The 21,390-nt window shown below is 49.3% G+C and overlaps 1 protein-coding gene across 2 annotated transcripts; it reads right to left on the bottom strand.

The window, feature by feature from the left end:
- Positions 1 to 12: 12 nt before the first annotated feature.
- On the bottom strand, positions 13 to 20,691 carry LOC120657403 (alpha-aminoadipic semialdehyde synthase-like). Of its 2 annotated transcripts, XM_039935712.1 has the most exons (27): positions 20,499 to 20,691; positions 19,737 to 19,874; positions 18,936 to 19,006; positions 18,589 to 18,849; positions 18,400 to 18,486; positions 18,181 to 18,310; positions 17,816 to 17,989; positions 17,193 to 17,272; positions 16,917 to 17,033; positions 16,499 to 16,574; positions 15,910 to 16,081; positions 15,513 to 15,609; positions 15,251 to 15,414; positions 7,507 to 7,561; positions 7,202 to 7,342; positions 3,697 to 3,999; positions 3,023 to 3,103; positions 2,676 to 2,741; positions 2,442 to 2,559; positions 2,148 to 2,277; positions 1,929 to 2,008; positions 1,677 to 1,835; positions 1,336 to 1,594; positions 1,028 to 1,136; positions 487 to 651; positions 326 to 395; positions 13 to 229 (listed from the first exon to the last, which is right to left on the bottom strand). In XM_039935712.1, exons 1-27 carry the CDS (start codon positions 20,674 to 20,676, stop codon positions 174 to 176), a joined length of 3,537 nt encoding a protein of 1,178 aa, XP_039791646.1. In that variant the 5' UTR covers positions 20,677 to 20,691; the 3' UTR covers positions 13 to 173. The 2 variants fall into 2 exon arrangements, with proteins under 2 accessions (XP_039791646.1, XP_039791647.1); XM_039935713.1 differs by lacking the exons at positions 19,737 to 19,874; positions 20,499 to 20,691 and adding an exon at positions 19,096 to 19,118.
- Positions 20,692 to 21,390: the final 699 nt, after the last annotated feature.

The raw sequence follows: 21,390 nt of genomic DNA, 5'->3' as shown, positions 1-21,390 counted from the left end.
ATGGCCGCTGAATTGTGCTGTTACCTAGTAAACCCGAAACGAACCAACCGATGGGCAGTTTATCCTATATATATAGGTCACATAGAGGGCCATGTATATAGAGCAAAGTATTTACAGAAGATATGTACCCAGCTATACCATATACTATATCTATACGTCTATATACGAAGTTTTCAAATCTCCACTCCCTCAGCCAGCTTGATGCCTGACGACTCCAGCATCTCCAATGCTTCAAACACGCAAATACACGAGTTAGCACTGTTCCACGTCATGATATTTGTACAAGGGGACGCGTTAATGATCTACGTAACTACGTTGCACACACCTGGAATGTAGATTTCAGGTTCGAGAGGCCTGATTACTCCTTTCGTGTTCACCTTGTTCTCAAGCAAGAGCTGCAGTATGACATGGCACAAGAGTAAATGAATATGCATTTTTTTTTTGCTTTTATCCTCATGCAAGTATAAATGTGGTTAAGGTTACTACCAGAGCTCCTATTGCAGCTGGTACGCCAACGGTAAGGGCCATCGCAGTGGTGGTGGATCCTCCATTCTCAACCTTTCCAAACTCCAGTAGCGTTGCTTGGTGCTTTTCAGTGGGTCGCCCATCCGGGTATTCCACTTCCACTTCGTGGTGCAGCAGTACCATGTCCTGAATTACAGGAGCATTGCCTCAGCAATGGTTACCCGAGGAAGACTATTGATTTGATTTGATCCGTATTTTGAGCATGAAGTAACAGCTACATGAAATAAGGTGGTAGAACAGAGGCTGAAAAGAAGTTCGAATTCAGATTTACCATTAAATTGACAATCTACTGCAAACTATAAATCATAATGTTTTTGTAACTGAGTTTTGTCCCTCTCAAATTTATATTCTTGATTAAGGCAACTACAAATAATGAATTAGTAATCTTGAGATTATTGCCTCCTTTTCTGTTATTTACCCTTATTTCTTTTAATGACAATATGAATGTAGGTAGCACATATATTTTAGCAAGTACACGCAGCACATGAGTATTCAGCATCACCTGCTCATTGTGGCCATAGGCCATCCTCTGTTCCATTCGTTGGCAAATCACATCGAATGCACTTGAACAATCCTTAGGAATCTGAATCTCTTCATGTAGTCCCAAGAACCTGCCCGTGTATGATTGTGTTTTGTCAGTTCTAACATACAACTTCAGCATTCATGTTTCCTGTTTCTAATATAATTTCCTAAATCATTTCTCGCTAGGGGATCATATACATATACTTATTAACTTGATGATATTATTTATACTGCACTACAGCAGTTCATAAAAGAAGTGAAATTTGGTAGCATGGGAGCTGGACTAACTTGATGGTTTTGACTGTCTTAACAGCTATGTCCTTCTCTTTGCAATGCCCAAGGCTCAATATTCTGGCAATCAATTCATCATCATATCCACCAGAGGCTTCAATGTTTAAGTTTGTGGTAATTGTTGAGATATTATCAGCATTAAGCAGTTCATCAAGAAAACCCTTATATGTTGGACGATTAGCATCTTGCAGCAGTGGATGATTTGCAGCATCAAAAAACCCAATTTTCGATAGTGTAGCCATTATCTCACTAAAACCTGTGCATGCGCAACAAAATGGTGAATGTAAATCAGACTTGGCATGCAAAGGATGTCTGAATGAAACAAAAGGTACACAAACCTTCGTAACGAAGAGTAGCTCTATATATGGTAGATGCTTCTTTGGTGATACCATAAAGGTCTCCATATATCAAGGAATTCCGATTTGGTAAGTGTTCCAGAGCAAAAGCTGGAAGCTCTGGTAGTCTAAGCCCCTTTGCTGATTCATACAAGCTACTACCTGTTGAAGAAGTAAGCAATCATTCAAACAGCCATCATGTATTTGCTCCTTTTTTCTTGTGCATAGATATCAGGAGACGCGTAACTATCTTACCATCTACATGGATGGCTTCCCCAAGAAATTTGTAGACAGCAGGGTTTTTCCCTGCACGGACAGCACCAGCTGGGTTCCAACTGAAAAGTGGAAAGACAAACATTACCATTTCAGGAAAAAACTTGCCGCACATAGTATTATTACTAAGACAATTTTGGATGTAGAAACCTTGTTATACTATACTGATAATTGAATTATTTAGAGCATGGATACATCTACCTGAATTTATAGGCCAGTGGATTGTTTGCAGCAGCTGGAGATGGCAGACCACCACAGAAAGATGTAAATGACTTTACTTTTCCATTTCGAGCATGAGCTTCGTCAATCATCTTCACTGAGATCATGTGATCTGCACAAGGTAAATATACATAAGCTTGTTTTTCACAGGAAAATTAACTCATGATGAAAGAGAACACTCACTATATGATACTTTAGCTAGTACTTCCATAAACATATGCACTATACGCATTTCCATTGAAATGTACATGAGCAACAATCATATCGAGGAAATACCTATGCCAGGATCTAGGCCCATTTCACAAAGTATAGTTACACCTGCACCCTTGGCAGCTTGGCTCAAGTTTGACATGGATTCATCAACATAACTTGCCGTTACCATGTGCTTCTTGAGCTGTAATAGATGAATTCGCCAGTCAAACTCCCTCATAAGTATCGCATTGATAGTCGTTAAATGCCTTAACAGATGCCCCAAGGATTTTATAAATGACAGGCCAATAAGAAGACTACCTCTATGCATACTCTTGCAATGGCAGCATGAAAACTAGCAGGCAGCAAGCTAACTACAACCTCGACCTGCAAGAGAAGCTTGTGTCATTAATCTGCTGGCAAGTTAGTACAGTAATTAAAAAAAAATCAGGGTCCAAGTTAAATATTTTGCTAGAAAGCACAAACCAACATTCTGAACCATGAAGTTATTGCGTTAATGTGAGTGAAGTAGGTTTAAAAATAAATGCGTGCAAGTGACAACAGTGTTGGGTACTTTTGCTTGCAACATACTCCTGCTCTCTTATCTTCACTGTAAGTTGTGAAATTGGAGTTGTTCAGTAGAGACTTAATATCAGAATGAAACTTACCTGAGAAACAAGATCTGAAAGACCTCCAATATCAGCAACATCAAGCTGAGTAGCAGTTGCATTTTTAATTCCCTCAACTATCTGCATGTATAGATACAGATATTGAGAATGTAATGGTTGTTGAGTCCTACAATTATTGTATACATCTGTGTATGAAGGAATGGATATCTATTCATGAGTGGATGTCTATTAGTGGAAGGATTATCTGTTCATGAAAGGGCACCTATTAGCGAAAGGACACATTAAGAGGACATAGCAATTCATGGAAGGATGTGCTGCTTCATGAGGGGACATGATAGTTCAATGCAACCCTTTATCATGTATAAATAGATGGAGCATTAGCATCAATGTAATATATGACACAACAAGACACTTGACTGCACATTCACATAGACAACAAAGTCAGAAAAAATAACACATTTTGTACTAATAACAATGCTTAATCTCCATTGGAGGATAAAGTGAATAAACGGTTGAACCAATAATGTGATAAATCAATCCTGGTTAACTGTTTCTACATAAACATTTTTTCTTACAGACCAAAATACAGTATTTTTTTAATTTGGTATTGTTTATTGATGTCCATAGAGCATGCTAATAGCAAGCCATGCAACCAATCAAACAGTAGGAAAAATATTTTCAAGAGTTGGGGAATGCATTGATGCAAGAATAACCTCTTCTGCATCTTTTTGATACAAAGATGCCACAATGACATGAATTTGATCTGTGTTATTGTCATCAGGACGGTAAGATGCTAGAAACTGCGCCGCTGGTCGACAAACTCTTCCAGCTCCAAGAATCAAAATCTTTGGCCCATCTTTATCCACGGTGTCACCAGTTCCACACTCATTGACTTTTCCTATCTTCAGAGCTAGTTCAGTCTCTTTCCGAGCATCATCATCTCCACCGTGTGCATTAGCAAGAGAAGTCAAGGAATCAATTATTTTATCCAATGTTGAAGTATCATCTGCTCCTACCTGCAAAAGGCGTGTATCATATGTTTCAAAAAACAAATCAAATTGTGGTTTTGTTCAGTCAGTTCAGGTAGAAAAACATTGGGTATAAGGTACAAAAAGAGAGAAGATTCAAAACACAACCTGCATCAAAATAAAGCAGATCTAGGGAAGCTAAGCTAAACAAGAAAAAAAACCTGTAACATTTATAATCTATGTACTATGTTTTTTTTAAAATTTCAGATTGGTAGCTCAGGTAGACTTATTAGTAAATTAAACAACATTCTTTAATCATAATAGGATGATGAGTTCAGGTGTTGAAAAATTGAGAGAGGGCCAGAGGGGTCAAATTGCAATAGGCTGGTAGAAATAGCTGCCAAATTCGAAGGGCAGAACATTTGATGTAAAACAATTATCCATACATATAAGTTGGAAGTTTAATAATCAATGGTAGAGTTCTCAAAAGAAAAAAATGCTTTGCAGAAACAGGTCATTTCTGTTGAGTTTCTTGGGTTGTGAAAATAAATCAACCCTGCAAAGTGTAACCCAGAAATTCTTGACCCGAGGAGCACAACTCAAAAAACAAGAGTAAAGGAAGAGCGCAAACTGATAGATAGCAGTCCATGTTGCCGACTGGTCTTAGTAGAGCACTGGCAGAATGAGGTGTGCTCCAGAAGGGGAATGGAGATTGAACAATGGAACTGTTGGAGTATGTGTGTGTTGGCCCATATAGGAGGTCAGGCCCATCTATGAGGCCCATGTAATGTCTACTATATATCCCACCCTTCCAGGGTTTGGGGAATACAAGCCATTATTCCCTCCTACATGGTATCAGACTAGGTTCCGCTCCCTCCTCTCCTCGCGAGCGCCGCCACTTCCACTGCTGCCGCGCCGCCCCCGGGGAGATCGATCTCCGCAGGGGGCAGCGCCCTCCGATCCGCGCTCTGAGTCTCCAGCAGCACCCTCCCCTAGGTCTCGCGGCAGATCGAGTCGATCCGCCGCCGTCAGAGTCCAGCAGCAGGATCTCCGTCGCGCCTCAACCCGCAGGCCCCCGTCGCGGCGCCCTTCTCCACCTCCCTCCTCCTCTGGCCTCGCCGCGGATCCCGCCGCCGTCGCCGCTCCTTGCGCACGGCGGATCTGAGCGCGGGCGCGGGGGGCGCGGATCCCGCCGCCGCCGCCCTTCGCACGGGCGTGCTGGGCCACCCCGACGGCGGGTCCTCCTCCGCTCCGCCCGTCTCCCCGCCTGGCGGGTTCGCTTCCGCCCCGCCCAGGCGCTCGTCGCCGGTCAGGCGGGCTCCGCTCCTCCCGCCGTCACCGCCCCGCCCTCCGCTTCGCCTGGGTGCTCGCCGTCCTCCGCTCCGCCCTCGCTCTCCTCTCTCGTCCTCAGTTTCTCTCTCTGTTCTCACTGTCCCTTTGACCGTGGGAGGAGAAGAGAGAAGGAGATGAGAGGGGGGTTATGCTACGTGCATCCAGGACTTCCACACGAGATACTGCTGTTGTGTATCCTTTCCTTTTTCCTGATCAGAGATCGGGTTGCGTCGCCCTACCGTTCGTCGTCGTTCATCGTCGACACCCCCGAAGGACGAGGTTGTTGCTACGCCTTCTAAGGCTGCAGCGACGACGCTCGTGATCGAGCCTCTACCGCAGACATCGCCGCCTTCGCAGTGGTGGTGCCCGCCTCGCCTGGCACCCACACGACGCTCCCAGAAGACCACTCGACGCCCGGCTGACCGCACCGGCACCTCCGACGGGCCACTTGGCGCCGGGGGGCGCCGCCCGTCGGCGACTCAGCGCCACCAGCGAACTCGACGCCTCCGACAGGCCACTCGGCGCCCCCCGGCGCCGCCCGTCGGCGACTCAGTGCCACCTGCTGGTTCTCCGGCCACCACTCGGCGTCTTCGGTCGACCATCCTGCGTCACACAGGGTGCCACCCTCGGCGTTGGATCCTCGTCGTGTTGGCGCTCGACCCGACTTCAAGCCTCCTGCTGCTCGAGCGCGGACACCGCCGCCGTTGTTGCTGAAGGAAGACGTCTTCGCCACCCCTGTCCTGAGCGCGACCTTGCTGCAAGTTTGCGCCGTCGCCACCCCTGTCCTGAGCGCGACCTGGCTGCACCTTGCACCGTCTACCATCTGCACCTGAGCGCGACCTGCTGCTGAGCTCGGCAAGAAGCTGCTGCGTTCGTGTCCTCGGGCGCCCCACAATGCTTCGGATCTGCGCTCTCCTCCACGGCTTCGACCACGATCACCTCGACTTCGGCTACCTCGGCACTAAGGGGCTATCATATGCATAAGTCTCCAGTCGAAGCATTCGCACCGGTGTTCAGACTGTGGGGGGATACGTCTCCATTGTTCTCCAGTCTGTCCGTTCGTGTTGCTACCGCTACGACTGCGGGGGGGTTTGTCCCCAAGTGTACTTTCTTTCGTGTCCAGTCTTGAACTCCGCTGTGCCGGTAGTTCAGACTGCGGGGGGGGGGGGGGGGGGGTGTGTTGGAGTATGTGTGTGTTGGCCCATATAGGAGGTCAGGCCCATCTATGAGGCCCATGTAATGTCTACTATATATCTCACCCTTCTAGGATTTGGGGAATACAAGCCATTATTCCCTCCTACAGGAACCCTATCAATGATTGCTGGAAGTATATCTGAAGGGCTATCTCTATCTATTTTAGCCATGGCCATACTGATTGGTTGGTCCAAACTTCTACCTTTTGCAGTGGCGATAGGGATGGGCAGGATACAGGAGTGGGCCTGGAGCTAGTTCCAAGTTCTTTTATTTGATTATATTGTATACGTTTCAAATTGATTTTTTAGGAGGAAATACATTATATTAGTTGCTTTAAAAATTATTAATGGATAAAAAAGTGCCTGTCAAGAATTAGTCCATTCGATTGCCTTGTTGGTTTACCACGATTACCAAAAGGGCAATGGAGAACTTTTATGGGAGAGTTAGAAATCCGGACTATCTCTCGAACAAGAAATCCTGAATATCTGTGCTGTGACAGTGAGAAGATGAAACATCAAACATTTCGGTTCTCAGAGCACCTAGCTTTGTTGGCAACAGTGAACTCTGCATTCTATGCACGAGGAGAAGATTTGTTCTTAAAAAAAGAACTAGTACCTAAAAAGTAGTAACAGCAGATGATTCTGATTTTTTTATCCTACTAATTATTTTCCAGGGAAGACTGGTCCTAAATAATTTGTGCTTCAATAAGAAATTAATTGCTTACTTCAAGCTCCGAGTATGACGTATCATCAATACTTTGTCCAACTTCACATCTAACCAACTGAAATGAACCTCCAGCTGCTTCAATAATGTCCAAAGCTTCGTTTATAAGAAATTTATCAAATAGGTGCCCACTGAGAGATACCTGTTTCATTAATCAACAGTTTTAAAGATAGAAAAGACTGATTGATTGTGTTTCACATGCACATATGTAAGTTCCTATTTGCAAATATACATGTGCATAATAGTGAAATACTCAAATACAGATCATAGATGCGCTGGAATAGGTGAAATATATTATTTGCTAACCAGGGTGCTGTACTTCTTGTCAGGCGATGGATTAGCTTTTGCGGGCGCCAAATCTCTGCAAAGAATAAAAGAAAATTATGTACCACTGAAACATGGCAACTGACAAGCACAGCAGTGTCGTAACAAGAAAACTACGGTTGTGATGACAGGGACAATGCCATTTTACAACATGTCAACCACCAAAGAGAAGAAGTTTGGACAAATCAAAATTAAAGAAACAAGAACAGGATGGTGTTCAAGTTATTGACACATAACAAAGCACACATGAATAATAATGAGCTTGCCATTTATTCAAGAGATCTAATAAAGAAAATACTAGTTCGAACAAAGCACATTATTGATGACAAGAGTCACATCTAGGCCACTCAGTCCTCTGTACCCGACCTTAAGTGTTATGTTTACAAGAGTGGAACTATAGAAGCATACAACACGAATAACTTGGGGCTATGTATTGTTTGGTGTGAACAGATACAAGTGCAGAAACACATCCACTACCATGCCCCACGGGCAACTGTATGCAGAGGAGTGCAAGGGGTATATTCAACATAGCATCCTATACATTAGACTAACTGAACAGCATATGTACCTAGGAGATATACAAGATATGAAACACCCTAGTTTATGTTCCGTAAAGAAGTCCCCCAACTGAAACCTTAAAGGTACATACTTGTAGGTGATGGAGAGAATAATGGCTTGTATTCCTCCAATCCTAGAAGAGTGGGTATATATAATACCTATACATGGGTCTCTATACACATGGGCTCAATATACACCAACACCCCCCCCCCCCCCCCCCCCGCAGTCGAACTACCGGCACAGCGGTGTTCAAGACTGGACAACAAGAAAGCCAACACCCCCCGCAGTCTGAACAACCGGCGCAGCGGTGTTCAAGACTGGACAAGAAGAGAGTACAAAGAGAGTACAAAAGGCTAATACCCCCCGCAGCCACAACTAGCCACCGACTATGTTGAGGCTGGAGCGATACTCCGAGAAGGTCGAGGAGGGCAGTCCCTTGGTGAAGATGTCAGCAAACTGGGAGGTAGTCGGGACATGGAGTACCCGAACATCGCCAATGGCGACTCTGTCGCGCACGAAGTGCAGGTCAATCTCCACATGCTTCGTCCGCTGATGCTGGACGGGGTTGGTGGAGAGATTCACGGCGCTGACGTTGTCGCAGTAAACGAGCGTGCTCTTGGCGAGCGGGCTGTGGAGCTCTGCCAAGAGCTGTCGTAGCCAGGACGCCTCCGCCACGCCGTTAGCGACAGCCCGGTACTCCGCCTCAGCACTGGAACGGGAGACAACCGGCTGCCGCTTGGACGACTAGGAGACCAAGTTGCCGCCCAGGAAGACGGCGTAGCCGGAAGTGGAGCGACGAGTGTCCGGACAGCCAGCCCAGTCAGCGTCAGTGTAGACCACCAGCTCAGTAGAGGATGAGCGGTGAAGAACCAGGCCGAGATCCACTGTGCCACGGACGTAGCGGAGGAGACGCTTCAGGGCAGCAAGGTGTGACTCCCGGGGATCATGCATATGGAGACAGACCTGCTGGACAACGTAGGTGAGGTCCGGCCTGGTGAAGGTGAGGTACTGCAAAGCGCCAGCCAGACTCCGGTAGGCAGTAGGATCAGCCACCGGATCACCCAGATCAGCAGACAGCTTCGCCTGAGTGTCGACAGGAGTGGAGCAGGGCTAGTGAAGGAGAAGACCAGACGGGCGAGGCTCAACAGTGACGCCCAAGAAGTGGTGGAGCTGACCGAGATCCATCATAGCAAACTCCTGCTGCAGAGAGGAGATGACACTCTGAAGCAACCGCTGACGGGAAGCTGTGAGCACAATGTCATCGACGTAGAGCAGCAGATAGGCAGTCTCATCCCCACGGTGGTAGATGGAGAGACGTGTCAGATTTGGTCTCGGTGAACCCCAGTGTCAGCAAGAACGTGGCGAACCGAGAGTACCAAGCCCGAGGAGCCTGCTTCAGACCATAGAGAGACTTGTTGAGCCGGCAGACCATATCTGAACGACTCGAGTCCACAAATCCCGCTGGCTGAGAGCAGTAGACAGTCTCTGACAGAGTGCCGTGAAGAAACGCATTCTTCACGTCTAGCTGGTGCACAGGCTAAGAGCGCGAGAGCGCAAGCGAGAGGACCGTGCGCACCGTAGCGGGCTCCACGACTGGACTGAATGTCTCATCATAGTCCACACCAGGTCCCTGAGTGAACCCCCGGAGAACCCAGCGAGCCTTGTATCGCTCCAATGTGCCATCAGCCCGACGCTTATGCGTCCAGATCCACTTGCCAGTCACCACATTGCAACCAGACGGACGCGGCACGAGGTCCCACGTCTGGTTGGCAAGAAGAGCCGCGTACTCCTCTTCCATCGCGCGACGCCAGTGAGGATCCGTCAAGGCGTCGCGGAAAGAGGAGGGTACCAGAGAGACCTGCAGCTCCCCCTCGGTGGCGGCGAGAGTCGCGGCCTAAGACGCCATCCGCCGAGTCATCATGGGATGGATATGCCGAGGATCCCGATGGATGACTGGCGGGTGGTACACCTCCGGATCGGCTCGAGAGGGAGCCGGAGGAGGCGGCGGCGGCGACGGCGACGGCTCTGGTGTAGTCGTCGCAGGAGCCTCCGGAGCAGGAGGCGGCGCCGGTGTCGACGCCGATCGACGCCGGTACACCTGCACCGGCTGAGCGTACCGCGCAGGTGCAGGGGACGGCACCGGGGCCGCGCGTGGCGCAGCGGGAGACACCGGATCCGCGCGCGGCAGGACCGGAGGTCCGTGTGATGGATAAGTCTGTGTACTTGGTCTTTGTGGGTGTACTTGGTCTTTGTGGGGCTGCACAAGAGGAGATGCTCTTGCTGCAGCACGTTGTGCTTTGCTGCCCCTAGAGGACAGCAAGGACAGCATCTTGACTACCTTTCAGTTGGCATCTAGGACAGACAGCAGTTAGGACTAGCAGTTAGCATCTTGGACTAGTGTCCTTAGCATCTAGCTTGGCTGCCCTGCATTGTGAGTGTGAATGAAGAAAAACCAGAAAACTTCCCCAGCTCGAGTGTCATCCTCTCAGCTCAACGAGAGTTAGAATTGAGCTTCTAACAACTGGTATCAGAGCCGTACTTTCCTGTAGGTTGGATATCTCTTGCTCCTCCCCTTCCCAAGAGCTTGTAGCAGCCCAGCCACCACCACCAGTAGCTAACGCAGCAGCAGCAGCTGCACCACCGGCTGCTTCCCCTTTCCCTTCCTCTTCTCCACGCAGCAGCCCCTTGGAGGCGCGCCATGTCCGACGCACCGTCTCAGCGCTCGGTCGCCTCGAGCGCACGGCGTCAGCGAGACGCCGAGCTCGCCGCGGCAGAGGAACGCAGGCTAGCGACGGCTCAAGCCGCTGCATCAGCGGCGAGGGCGGATAGGCTGGTTGCAGCGGAGCTGGCAGCGGCCAGGGCAGAGGTGGAAGCAGAGGAGGCGGAAGATGCAGCGCGTGCGGCGGAGGTTGAAGTTGAGACCTTGCGCGGCAGCCTCAGCGGCTCCATCGCCGGCGACACCACCGCCGACATGGACCTTGAGGAGTTGGCGAGGGAGAGGGCGCGGGAGCGGACCGCGCGGTGGGCAGCAGCCCACCCCCACGGCGCCGGCCTGGACGCCGGCGCGCCCGGCGGCGGCAACCTGGTGGCCCGCGCGCCCAGCGGCGGTGACCTGGTGGCTCACGCGCCCGGCGACGGCGGCGGCGGCCCGCAGGCTGACGGCCGCGCTCCTGGCTGGGGCGCGCGCGGCGGCGCCCCCTGCTACCACGGCTTCCAGGCGGTGGTCAGGGACGTCGGTCCCGGCGCTGGGTGGCCCACCCTCACCAAGACCAACTACGTCGAGTGGGCCACGGTCATGGAGGTGAAGCTCCAGGTGCGGCATATGTGGGAGGCAGTCCGGCACGGCGACGTCGACTACGATGAGGATCGACGGGCGCTGGATGCTCTCATCGCAGCAGCCCCGCCCGAGATGCAGTTCACGCTTTCCAAGAAGCGAACTGCCAAGGAGGCCTGGGACTCCATCGCTGCGGCACGCATCGGCAGCGATCGAGCCCGCAAGACCACTCTGCAGGCACTTCGCAAGGAGTGGGAGAACCTGGCCTTCAAGCCAGGTGAGGATGTTGATGACTTCGCTCTCCGTCTCAACACTCTGCTGCAGAAGATGGTGCAGTTCGGCGACGACACCTACGACGAGAAGAGAGCTGTCGAGAAGCTCTTCCGCTGCGTCCCCGAGAGGTACAGGCAAACCGCTCGCTCGATCGAGTCTCTGCTGGGCCTCTCCACCATGACGATCGAGGAAGCGATAGGTCGCCTCAAGGTCGTCGACAGCGACGAGCCACAGCCTCCCTCGGGAGGCATCTCCATCGGTGGGAAGCTCCACCTCACTCAGGAGCAGTGGGAGGCCCGGCGCGGTGACAGGAGGAGGGGGAGCCCTCTTCCTCGACTGGTGGCCGCAAGCGCAGCAAGCCGCGAAAGGGGCGCGGAGGTGCCCAAGCCGGGGCACGAGGGCGCGCTGAAGGTGGCGCCCGCGGAGATGCTCAGGGCGGCGCCGCCGATAGGCCCAAGGCAGCACGAGACGACGCCTGCCACAACTGTGGAGGCCCGGCCACTGGGCCAGGGACTGCCCGCAGCGGAGGCGTGGGGGCCAAGCCCACGTCGCGGAGGCCCAGCCGGATGACGAGCCTGATCTGTTCCTCCTCCACGGGGACATGGAGCCGCATCCGGCGGCACCGCCTGCCACCGCTCTACTCCACCTCGACGAGCCGCGTGCCCGAGTCCTCCTCGGCAACGGCTCCGACGACGACAGGGTCGACGGCTGGTACCTCGACTCCGGCGCCACGCACCATATGACCGGGCGGCGGGAGTTCTTCTCCGACCTGGACGTCGACGTAGGTGGCTCCGTCAGGTTCGGGGACTCCTCCGCCGTGGAGATCAAGGGCGTGGGCTCCGTGATCTTCACCGCCAAGTCCGGAGAGCACCGGATGCTCACCGGAGTCTACTACATCCCGGCGCTGCGGAACTCCATCATCAGCCTTGGGCAGCTCGATGAGAGCGGCTCCCGCGTGGTGATCGACAGCGGGGTCCTCCGCATCTGGGACCACCGTCGCCAGCTTCTCGCCAGGGTGGTTCGAGGGAAGAACCGCCTCTACATCCTCCACGTCGGGGTGGCCCAGCCTCTTTGTCTTGCAGCTCGCAGGGACGACGAGGCGTGGCAGTGGCACGAGCGCTTTGGGCACCTTCACTTTGAGGCTCTGAAGCGGCTCAGCGCCAAGGAGATGGTGCGAGGCCTCCCGAGCCTCGACCACGTGGAGCAGCTCTGCGACGTCTGCGTACTGACGAAGCAGAGGCGACACTCCTTCCCCCAGCAGGCGAGCTTCCGAGCCAGGGAGCGGCTCGAGCTCGTACACGGGGACTTGTGTGGCCCGGTGACACCGGTCACACCAGGAGGACGACGCTCCTTCCTGCTGCTCGTCGACGACCTCTCCCGCTTCATGTGGGTGATGATCCTCGGCAGCAAGGGAGAGGCTGCGGACGCCATCAGACGTACTCAGGCTGCTGAGGAGGCGGAGAGCGGCCGCAAGTTGCGCGTGCACTTGGTCTTTGTGGGGCTGCACAAGAGGAGATGCTCTTGCTGCAGCACGTTGTGCTTTGCTGCCCCTAGAGGACAGCAAGGACAACATCTTGACTACCTTTCAGTTGGCATCTAGGACAGACAGCAGTTAGGACTAGCAGTTAGCATCTTGGACTAGTGTCCTTAGCATCTAGCTTGGCTGCCCTGCAACCCCTTGTATAAATGTATCCCCAGCCCCCCCTTGGGAAGGCATGGCATTGTGAGTGTGAATGAAGAAAAACCAGAAAACTTCCCCAGCTCGAGTGTCATCCTCTCAGCTCAATGAGAGTTAGAATTGAGCTTCTGCTGCGTCCGCGGCCCGCCCCTGCTCGAGCTGCATGGGGCCGGCGTCGGCAGCTGCGCCCGCGGCCCCAGGGGCCTGCTGGGCGGCGGCGGCTGCGCCCGCAGCCCCGGCAGCGCCCGCGGCGGCGCCTGACGCAGGCTCCAGGACCGCCAGAGCGGCGGCCGGGCCGCGCCAGGGGCCGGCTGCGCGCCAAGGGCTAGCGGCGGCCTGGAGCAGAGCAGGGGATGATCTGGCAGCGGCCTGGAGTGACGGCGCCAAGGATCCGGATCCGGCTGCCGGAGCAGGGGAGGAAGGAAGGGAGGAGGAAGGAAGGGAGGAGGAGGAAGGGGAGAGGGAGGGCGGCGCCGGCGGCCGGCCATGGCTGGCGGCGGTGGCGGCGGCTGGGAGGGGAGAGGAGGGAGGAGAAGAGGGATTCCTAACCCTAGGCTAATGATATCATGATGGAGAGAATAATGACTTGTATTCCTCCAACCCTAGAAGGGTGGGTATATATAATACCTATACATGGGCCTCGAGATGGACCTCTATACACATGGGCTCAATATACACCAACAGTAGGGTTATTTAACAAAATGTCACTCCCCTTATTATAGAGTAACAAGCATGAGTGAACTCTAAAATAAATCACATATTTTTACAAGATTGGCTATTTAGCTGCTTTGGAGAAATGTCATGTGGTGGGCTTTGAAGAAGCACAAAGTCCCAACTAAGTACATTACCCTCATTAAAGATATGTACAAGGATGCGACGACGTTTGTTCGGACATGTGATGGCAACACCACTGACTTTCCTATTAACATAGGCCTACACCAGGGGTCAGCATTGAGTCATTATTTATTTGCTTTAGTGATGGATGAGGTCACAAGGGATATACAAGGTGAGATCCCTTGGTGTATGCTCTTTGTTGATGATGTGGTGCTAGTTGACGAGAGTAGGGCAGGGGTTAATAGGAAGTTAGAGCTGTGGAGACGCACGTTAGAGTCGAAAGGGTTCAGACTTAGTAGGACCAAGACCTAGTACATGATGTGCGATTTCAGTGCGACTAGGCATGAGGGGGGAGACGTTAGTTTAGATGGGCAAGTGATGGTCAAGAAGGATACTTTTCGGTATTTAGGATCGGTGCTACAAAAGGATGGCGACATTGAAGATGTTAGGCATAGAATTTCAGCTGGCTGGTTGAAATGGCGGCAAGCTTCTGGCATCCTTTGTGACAAGAGGGTGCCACAAAAGCTAATAGGCAAATTCTATAGGACAGCAATTCGTCCGGCGATGTTATACGATGCTGAATGTTGGCCTACAAAAAGGCGACATGTCCAGCAACTGAGTGTAGCAGAGATGTGGATGTTGCGGTGGTTTTGCGGGCACACAAGGAGGGATAGAGTCCGGAACGAAGTTATTCGGGATAGGGTCGGGGTGGCACCAATTGAGGAGAAACTTACCCAGCATCGGCTGAGATGGTTTGGAGGTGCCGGTGCGTAATGGGGTTCTTGAGCGGGTCGATAATGTAAAGAGGGGTAGAGGTAGACCTAAACTGACGTGGGATGAGTCGGTTAAGAGAGACCTTAAGGATTGGAATATCTCTAAAGAGATAGCTTTGGATAGGAGCGCTTGGAGACTAGCTATCAATGTGCCTGAACCTTGAACTCATTTCTTTCGGGTTTCATCTCTAGCCTACCCCAACTTGCTTGGGAAAAAAAGGCTATGTTGTTGTTGTTGGCTATTTAGCTGTTTTGCATCTTTACGGATCTTATGCTCCAAGGGAACCATATGAGAGGAGTAGAATATGAAGATGGATTGAAGTTCTTGAAGCTTACATCATAGTCTTTCGCATCCTAGGAATATATTCATACAAAGAAGTTAATCTGCCATCATGAGCAATGCAAGCTCTTCTCAAGTAGGAAGGAAGTTCCACCAGTTGCTTCATTGAGGCCAAGCTAGCAACAAATTTAGATAATATGTTTCCAAAATGTTGGGAGGCCTACATGGTTCCAATACAATGGAACAGCAGTTAAATCAATGCAACGAGCTGATGCCTATATAAAATACCTTCTCCATTCTATAAAAGAAATCTTATACCTCTTTAGAAAACTCTGTAGGGAGAATGTCAACAGCTAAGCAGATCACACCGTTACCTTCCATATCATCATGACATGAATTATTAGAAGGATCATACCTGCGGTTGTGTATTCCATAATTAGTCAAAACCATAACTATTACAAGAACTACTAAAAATCAACTATGGGGAAGCAGCCGCCAATAATCTGGGTTGCTTCAAATATCAGACAATGTTCTACTGATATACAATTACTGGGCAAGGACAAAAGTTTGTAAGCAAATTTTGCATCCACAATGAGGGATGTAAGCAATGCCAAGTTGCCAACACATGTTAGGCTATTGTGACTGCTTCCCATGGGTTATTTATACCCCTTTCCAACTTGAACTAAAACAAACATAAAATAAAGGAATGCATTACCGGAAGAAGGGCTTCTCTATTGATGTACTCTTGTCCACAAATTCAATGGAACCTCCAATATCACAAGTTATATCACAAATGCCAACCAACGGACAACCAGACTTCATCAGTTGCTGTAACTGACTGATACTCAGTAATCGTGGAAACCTCCTCTCCCAGTACATACAGTTTACTGCAGAAACCACGAGCATAAAAATTATAGAGTATTATGGATAAATATGGCCAGTAAAGCGATTTATTACAGGAGGTAGCAGAGTTTATTAACTCGAACCATGTTCATAAAATATCAACCACAACCTCATTAGATTAGCGATCCAATTGAGGACACCACTAGAATTTACCCTACATTGTTCTATGCTACACAACATAATAGTTAGAAATGGTTTCAGATACTGTACTTCTCTCGGAGTACTAACATAAACTAAAACCAAAGGAATTGTATGCCTGAGAGCTGTACTAAAGATTGTGTCAAAACACGGAATACCCATTTATGTCAAAACATGGTCTCACACGTTCAAGGTAGTTAAAAAATGTTTTTAAAGAGCACAACGGAACAATATCTGATACAAGCACTCGGCCAAGGGCATACCAATGACAGATGCATATGGAGCAATCCTTTCATGAAAAACTGGAGCGTAGTGTTCTGGATGAGCATAATAGTCAGCCTGCAGATTCACAGATTTAAGATTACTGAGTGAGGCACTGAGGCCATTGAAAAGCTGAGGAACTGCTAATGAGGTACTTGTCTACAGAAAAAAGTCTGTAAAATGTAGATGCAACTGACTTAAGAATAAATTTATTAAGAAATGTAAAAATGGAAAAGGTCAGATAGGCATGAAGATTTTTAATACATGACCAGTATAATGAGAAAAGACTATTCCGACATGATAATATTGAAATGTGAGTATGTGGTCTAATACATCTGTGGAATGTGATAATGTTTTTATAACTGAGAAATTCCAAGCAGAAACTACAAATCTACTTATGGTTCAAGAGAAGTGAGTTACTTTGTCAAAATGTCTTGTAGGATCCTTGTGAGAGACCATGTCTCTAGAAGTCACAACACAACCATACAGTTGAAATACTCTCTTGGTTGACTGAGATTGTTTAGAAAGATTCCAGGCCTGTAACATTAACAATAAGAGTATAATGAGGTATACTTCTGGATGCAGAAAGAGGTGGTAGAAATTTGATTTATTTCAAACATGGAAAAGAGAAACTCACAAAAGAAATCGTTAACTACTCAGACTTATGACAAGAAAATGAGTAATAGCATATAGTACCGCAGAAACTTCAGGAAGTTTCTCAGCATCAATGAAGGTATGGGGCAATAGCTTGAATATCTCCTGGGCACCCTGAGAGACTATCACATTGAAATTATATATGTGAGGTGTAAATTTTGTAAGATCAAACCTAAATTGAAAATGCGGTATAGTAAGGTCCCAGTTTTCCCATTTCCTTCAGTAAACATGTATATCTATATATCTTTTTGCTCAACACATTGCTATCAATACTGCCCCTGGTAACAGCATCATAAAGATATTCAATTTCGCATATCTTATTCAAAATAATTCAAGGAAATGTCAGTAAGGTAATGTTACTTTAACCTTCAAAAGTAAACAGCAGTATCCTACTTTCTTTCAGATTGCTCATGACAGGGTAAGAAATTTCGTCAGCAAAATAGAGACGGAACAAGAGTGATAACACCATATCCACAATAGAAGAGATGTTTTAAGACTATGAAATTGGAAAATGATATAAGGAATTAAGGACTCAATCCACAAGAGCACAAGAAACACCCCCCCCCCCCCCCCCACACACACACACAATGCATATGGCCGACACGGCTGGGCAGTACTCATATAAGAAGCCTACTGTGAGAACTCGGAATTAACAGCACAGTTACCATTTCCAACTCCAGTGAATACAAACACTATTGGACAAATTCCAGACGGAAGTCCAAATGTTGCTATCTCTTCACCAACGGCAATGACTGCAGCCTTGGCTGCAGCGAGTGAAGGATACATATGAGATTGCCCCAGAGAGAGAAACGGTGTAGAGTACCCAAGGCTCAAATATCCTGAAATTGCAAGGAAAAACCTGCCGCTTGAATAACCAGCAGTCGAATTCATTTTAAACAATTACATGTAAGTTGCAATGAGCAAATTAACTAGTTCCGATAATAAACTCAGATAGAAAAATCCAAAGTATCAAAGGAGTAATATCGTTAAGTGAATGCATGAACTGAGAAATATTGGTCATTGTGCTTACGCTGTCCGAGACCATGTAAGAAATCTACCAGCCCAGCTCTACCAGCAAACTTCCCAAATGCAAGCAATCTTTTCCCATCATCTCCAACAATTAGCTCATAATCGAACAAGGACACCCTCTCTTCCAGGATCTGAGAATGTTAATCAACATCTTAATATTCCACAGGAATGACAGTGCAGGTTGACTGAAAACACGAATGTACAAGCATATGTTTTATACCTTATCTAACAGTGGCATATTCTCTTTCTGGGCCTTGTGGGTGTGTGAAAAGAACGCGTACGCTCTATCTGGAAGAATCATCTCCAACTGTCCAAGACATCTCCAAGCATGTCAGAATTATGATACTGGTACAGACTACATAGCACTGTCAGATAGAGCATCTGCATGTCGCTTAATTAGAAATATGACCTTTGGTTGTTTGATGCCTATAATAAGACCACACTCTGACAGGTCTTCTGAAATCTCGCATCCAGCATCCTCATACTGAGCATCATGATGGATCCTCTTTGTGCTTGGCTGCACAATTATCCGGTTTACTCGAGTTCTGTTCCCTCCTCCGAGCAGAAGGCGAGCACAATGGGAAGGAGTTAGCGGTGCCCTCCTTTCCCACATATTACAAGTCTCGGCAAGAATCCCAACAACTCCATTGCCCAGCAAAGTGTCATTGCTCTGACAGTGGAAACATAATTAATCTTCATGTTAAATGAAGCAATTGTGAAACACCGGGCAGTGTTAACAACAAAAAGGGTACACACTTCAGTTGCAGCAGAACCCATATCAAAGTCCAATAAAGGCGCCACGATCACGAACATGCAATCTGCTACTCCTGAAAATGAAACAAGCTATGATAATGAGAATATTCCAACCAATGCAAATAGCTATAACAGACTAACAGAGAGTACAACATGCTGTGACCTTCTCTGCAGGCCAATGAATCTGTACAAAACAGCCAAAGGGTCTAACTGTTGGGAGTAGTGTAGTACGACTTCACTGAGATGACTGAACAACATAACCACTGTTTTCTTTATTCCAGGAAATGGTCCTCCCACGGCTTCAGCAGCGCAACGATCACTTTCAGTTAACACACCCCCACCAACATTGCCCACTCCTGCAGTCCAGGATCAAGTGACACGCATGTAGCCAGCCACTGAACCACCACCTAGCCAAGTCACTCACGCGTTGCGCCCACACTGCCCGTAGCTACCTCGTCACGGGCTGCCTGCCTGCCGCTGTCTCAGCCCCACACTGTTTCGTCAGCCGGTTGTCTACAGGCAGGCCCCTCCCTCCCCGTCCCCGGGAGCAAATGCACGTGTACCGTGTACGGCGCCGCCGCCGTCGGTTCCCCAACGCCCACCGCTTGCGACTGATCGCTAGAGGCAGCGCCCCCAAACGGCACCAAATCAACCGCACTGGTGGTCGGAGCCGCGAACCGGAACGCCCGAAAACCCCCGTCGCGAATCAATCCCCACGCAAGAGGCCGCGTACGTGCGTGCGGAAGCAGAACTCCAAAATAAAAACAGGAGGGGGCACCAGAGGAAAAGCAGGCAGTGCCGTACCTGACTCCTCGACGGCGAAATGGAGGGAGCTCGGAGCTAGCGGAGGTGAGGTGGCGGGAGGAGTCGTCCGTCGGATGAGGCCGGCGCTGGCGGAGTTTATCGGGAGGCGAGCTTTAAATAGAGGCTGGGAGGGGGGGGGGACCAGGGTTAACCGAACCGACCGGTCCGGTCAAACCGCCGCCCTCCGGTAGCGGTTTACCGGACCGGTTTGACCGGTAACCGGTGGAAACCGGTTGAATTCAAATCCAAATTCAAATAAATTCAAAAAATCCCGTGCAACCGGTTCCGACCGGTTTACCGGCCGGTTTGACCGGTTTACCGGCCGGTTTTACCGGTTTACCGGTCGGTTTGACCGGTTTGAATTCAAATTCAAATTCAATAGCCCCGTGCAACCGGTTTACCGGCCGGTTTTACCGGTTTACCGACCGGTTTGACCGGTTTACCGGCCGGTTTGACCGGTTTGACCGGTGGGCTTTAATGGGCCGGCCCATTTTTTTCTTTTTTCTTTTTTGATTTAACTTTAAATCCCCGCAAACTATACTAAATGAACGAATTTTTGAGAAAATTTGATACTATTAGATTCATTGCACCTTGAAGTATTTTTAGGAATTTTTTGGGAATTTTTCATTTTTTAAATTTAAATTTAAATTTTGAATTTTGGCCGGTTGGGTACCGGACCAAACCGGAACCGGGCCGGACCGGTTTGACCGGTAACCGGTCAAACCGGACCGGTTCCCACCGGTTTGGTGAACCTTGGGGGGGACACGAGGGGATGAACCGCGATTTCGATTTGTACACGCCAACGATTTCGCCGACGAGGATGACGGCGTGGAGGGAGGAACACGAGTGGAGTGGTGTTGGGCTGAGTTGTCTCACGTCGGAAGCGCACCAGACGACGGGGAACTACCACCAAAAAGGCAGGGACGGCGTGGGCCAGCATGGAGTCCGAGATGGATGGAGTACGTGTACGTCCATGCCCACCGGACGGGCTGCGCTGCCTTCTGTTTGTCCGGCTCGCAGCGACCCCGATGGGATTTTCCCCCGGTATAAACCAAGCAAGCGATTGCGTGTCCCCGTGTTTATCCAGATCTCTTTTTTTGTCGAACAATGTCTTTTTTTAAAATGCATAAAATTTGGGATATAAAGTACTGTAATATTTTCGTTTGTATTTTATAATTATTATTCGATCATGGGTCAACTAGACTCCAAAGATTCGTATCACAAATTATAGACAAACTGTGTAATTAATTATTTTATTTAGCTACATTTAATACCTCATGCATGTGTTCAAAGATTCGATGTGACGAAAAATCTTATAAAATTTTAGAATTTTGAAGACATCTAAACAAGAACAAAATTTATCGAGATTTTGCATGTGCTCGGCATAACCTGTTCGGCTGCGCTTTAATGGCTAGGCTGGAGCCAGCCAGCGCTAGCCATGAATCCAAATCAAGAGAAGAGAGTGAGAGAGAGGGAGAGTATCGGCAGTGGCGCTGGCTGGCTGGGCAGCAGCTCCGGCCCAGCCAGCTTCAGCCCAGCGAGCCGAACAGAGAAGGTGTTTTTCCCCGGCGTCTTGCTCAGGCCCGAGCGCAACAATTCTGAATTTTCTGATGAACTCTGCGCAGACGCTTGCACCACGGCTGCTTGTTGGTCA

Source organism: Panicum virgatum, chromosome 1N (assembly GCF_016808335.1).
Source record: "Panicum virgatum strain AP13 chromosome 1N, P.virgatum_v5, whole genome shotgun sequence".
NCBI lineage: Eukaryota > Viridiplantae > Streptophyta > Magnoliopsida > Poales > Poaceae > Panicum > Panicum virgatum.
This window is presented reverse-complemented; position numbering and strand designations above follow the sequence as displayed.